Source organism: Nicotiana attenuata, unplaced genomic scaffold (assembly GCF_001879085.1).
Source record: "Nicotiana attenuata strain UT unplaced genomic scaffold, NIATTr2, whole genome shotgun sequence".
Classification (NCBI taxonomy): Eukaryota; Viridiplantae; Streptophyta; class Magnoliopsida; order Solanales; family Solanaceae; genus Nicotiana; species Nicotiana attenuata.
This window is the reverse complement of record NW_017672835.1, coordinates 16411-19772: the sequence shown is the minus strand read 5'-3', so window position 1 is coordinate 19772 and position 3362 is coordinate 16411. Positions and strand designations below refer to the sequence as shown.

Sequence of the window (3362 nt, the reverse complement as noted above, 5' to 3'; positions counted from 1 at the left end):
AAATAGCACAGGCTAGCCAGTTTTCGGATTGGTCATTCAAAAATAGCCAACATTTGCGAAGACGTTAAAAAATAGTCACTATTTTGCTGTAACAGGGACGGGTCCAGCATAATATACTGGAGATCGGTGCACCTGTGTATGAACTTCAAGCATATTATGCTGGAATTCCAACACGCGAGAAGTTCCAGCATAATATACTGGAGATTGGAGCACCTGTGTATGAACTTCCAGCATATTATACAGGAGTTCCACTATACTTATGCTGGAACTCCATTATAATATGCTGGAGTTCCAGTATACTTATGCTGGATCTCCAGTATATTGTGCTGGAATATCTTCCGGATTTTGAACAGTGTTTTCGTTCAGATTTATCTTTACATAAAAAGTGGCTAAATTTCGATTATTTTCAAAGCTGTGGCTATTTTTGAATAACCACTTATAAATTTGGCTATTTTTAAATTTCCGCCAACGCTCGTGAAAACCCGGGTCGGTCGGTCCTCCAATCATCCGACCGGAGGTATGGATAACGAGGCCACCTTCACAACCTTCTCCCTTCTGTCCCTATGTTGGAATAAGGTAAAGCGGTTCGCTTGAATTGCTCAACCGCCCCTTAGCCCGGTGCTCATGACGTGCTACGGAACCTCCACCGTGCCGGGGGAGGGGGACCAAGCAGGGCAAGGTACTTTTTTTTTTCTCTAACCAATCTTTCATTTCTCAGAAATGTTTCAAAGAATCAAATTGTTGATATATGTTTCAAAGCTTTGGCTTCTGCCATTTAAATGGTCTTTGAATGCAGTTCGCGAATGTTGAGTTTCTCCCCTTGATCCATGTTTCATACGTTTGAGAGAAACTATAAATAGTTATGTGCGTGACCAAATTCTATTCCCGATTCTTTTTATTTGTTATTTTACCCAAAAAAACAAGTTGATCCAAAATATTTGTCACTTTAAAAAGTTAAGAAGGTATTAATTATTTTTTAATTCCTTATTCATTATTCTAAGAAGATATATAACCATCAATCACTCATTAAAAAAAAAAAAGAAGTATGAGTATCTTAGTCATATATATTTGTTATGATTTATGTTATTTAAATGAGTTTTGTAACTAGTGTTTTGGAAAAAAAAAACACGAAGGACAATATGGAGTGGTGACACCCACCCGTAAATATTGGTTTACGACTCTCAATGTAGTGCTACCAAAAAACTATCGACTTTAGTAAATAGAGATCCAAGGATATACTTTTTGTTCTTTTCTCTGAACTTTCTCTTTGGCCTACTAGATCTGACTTTTGTTTGTCAAAAAAGAATAAATAAATTAACGAAAGAGTTAACACTTTTGCTGATATTAATTTTTAGCCGAATTACGAGGCACCAGTACAGCACTCAACTACTCAAAAACCGAGGTAGCTAGTGAGTTTCGTGTCACAATTGGACTCTTTCTCTCCCTCCATTTAAGGCATGGGAGTAGTAAGAATCAGATTACCCAAATTTACAACACAATAAAAAGCTAAGGCCAAACAAGAATAGTGGAGACCAATACATAGAGATTTGTTACTTCAAATCGAAACTCTATTCAAATGGAGAAAGAAATTCTGGATTATGTATTGGTACCAGTAGGGTTGCTATTAATGGTGGCTTATCACATATGGCTTCTTAATCGCATTCTTAAACACCCTAATCGTACTGTCATCGGCATTAATTCCATTAATCGTCACTTCTGGGTTCGTGCTATGATGGAGGTAAATTCGTCTAATTTCCCTTTAATTTACCAATTCCAATCCATTTAATCTTTTTCCCCAGAGATAATTGTTGCATGCAACCGTGTATACGTGTTTAATTAGAAACTGTTGCACCACAACAACAACATGCAAATTGTTGCAACCAGCCAACCATGTATATTCTCACGTGTGGGGTGGGTAGCAGAGACGGACCCCTTCGCCGAAAATTTTTACGCAAAATTTATTTTTTATCTCTTTTGAATCCTTTGACATAGTTCAAAAGTATATCTTAGTGGTTAAGGGGTTCAAAACCTTTGTAAGGTCATTGATTCAATCTCCATTAGCTACAATTTTTTTAAACCCTCAGCAAAAATCCTCTGGGAGGGTCGTGTCTACCTAACCTCTACCTTATGCAGGTAGAGAAACTGTTTCCAGAGACTCTCGCAAATTGTCGCACCAACTCGTTTTTATGTACTACTAGGAACTGCTTCTGTTTCTGTCTCAATTTGTATGATACTTTTTATGAGTTCATTTTATAAAGAGTTATACCTTTTTATATTTGAAATTAGAAACAATTTAATTTTAAACTTTGTATTGAATCAAACTATATCGTATAAATTGCCCTAGGGAGTAATATTTTGAAATTTTTACAAATAAATAAATGAATGTAAGTGCAGGACGCGTCGAAGAATGGGGTTCTAGCAGTACAAACGTTAAGGAACAACATAATGGCATCAACCCTTTTGGCATCTACAGCTATTATGCTTAGTTCTCTAATCGCCGTCTTAATGACTGGCGGAAGCAAAGGTCGTTCTATCGGATTTCATGTTTATGGCGATAAGAGCGAGCTTTGTTTATCAATTAAATTCTTCTCTATTTTGGTATGTTTTATGGTTGCATTTTTGTTTAATGTGCAATCAATCAGGTATTATAGTCATGCTAGTATACTTATCAATGTGCCTTACAAGAAGTTGGATAGTTCAAGACATATTGTGACGACGGAATATGTAGGGAGGACAGTGAATAGAGGCAGCTATTTCTGGTCACTTGGACTGCGCGCATTTTATTTTTCGTTTCCTCTATTTTTGTGGATCTTTGGCCCTATTCCTATGTTCCTTTGCTGTATTTTCCTGGTTTTTATGCTTTATTTCCTGGATGGTAGTTCGGATTTTGGGTGGGTTGCAGCAACTGATGGGGACACCCACCAGACTGCTTAGTAATAGGAGGAACAGAGACTAGCAGTTTAGATTCAATCCAAGTTGCATTGAACTGCTAGTGTACCTTATAATGGCATATTCAGTAATGTGCAATTTTATTATGTTCTGTGCCAGTTAACAAAGTCGCAGTTGCAATTCTATTATTGAAGTACTGATTATTGTAATAATAATGTGATGGGATAACCTCGAATACGAAGCCTATGCTCTAAGTCTTAACGACACTTTCGGTCCTTATTTATTTTTACTACTAGTCTGGGGTCAATTATTTGTTAAACGAATTCGGCCCGAAAGGTACATTGTCATTAATATCTCATTTGAGGAGGAAATAAAGATAATTTAATCAAATATTTACAAATAAAACCTTGAACGAAGCCATATCATTGGCTTGCTGTCATGTGCACGGACATATCGAGTCATATATTAAAGAT

The 3362-nt window shown here is 36.6% G+C and overlaps 1 protein-coding gene across 1 annotated transcript; it reads left to right on the top strand.

The window, feature by feature from the left end:
• Positions 1-1401: 1401 nt before the first annotated feature.
• LOC109214643 lies at positions 1402-3047 on the top strand. The gene is made up of 2 exons (XM_019378582.1): positions 1402-1738; positions 2395-3047. Exons 1-2 carry the CDS (start codon positions 1577-1579, stop codon positions 2932-2934), a joined length of 702 nt encoding a protein of 233 aa, XP_019234127.1. The 5' UTR covers positions 1402-1576; the 3' UTR covers positions 2935-3047.
• The last annotated feature ends 315 nt before the right edge of the window (positions 3048-3362 follow it).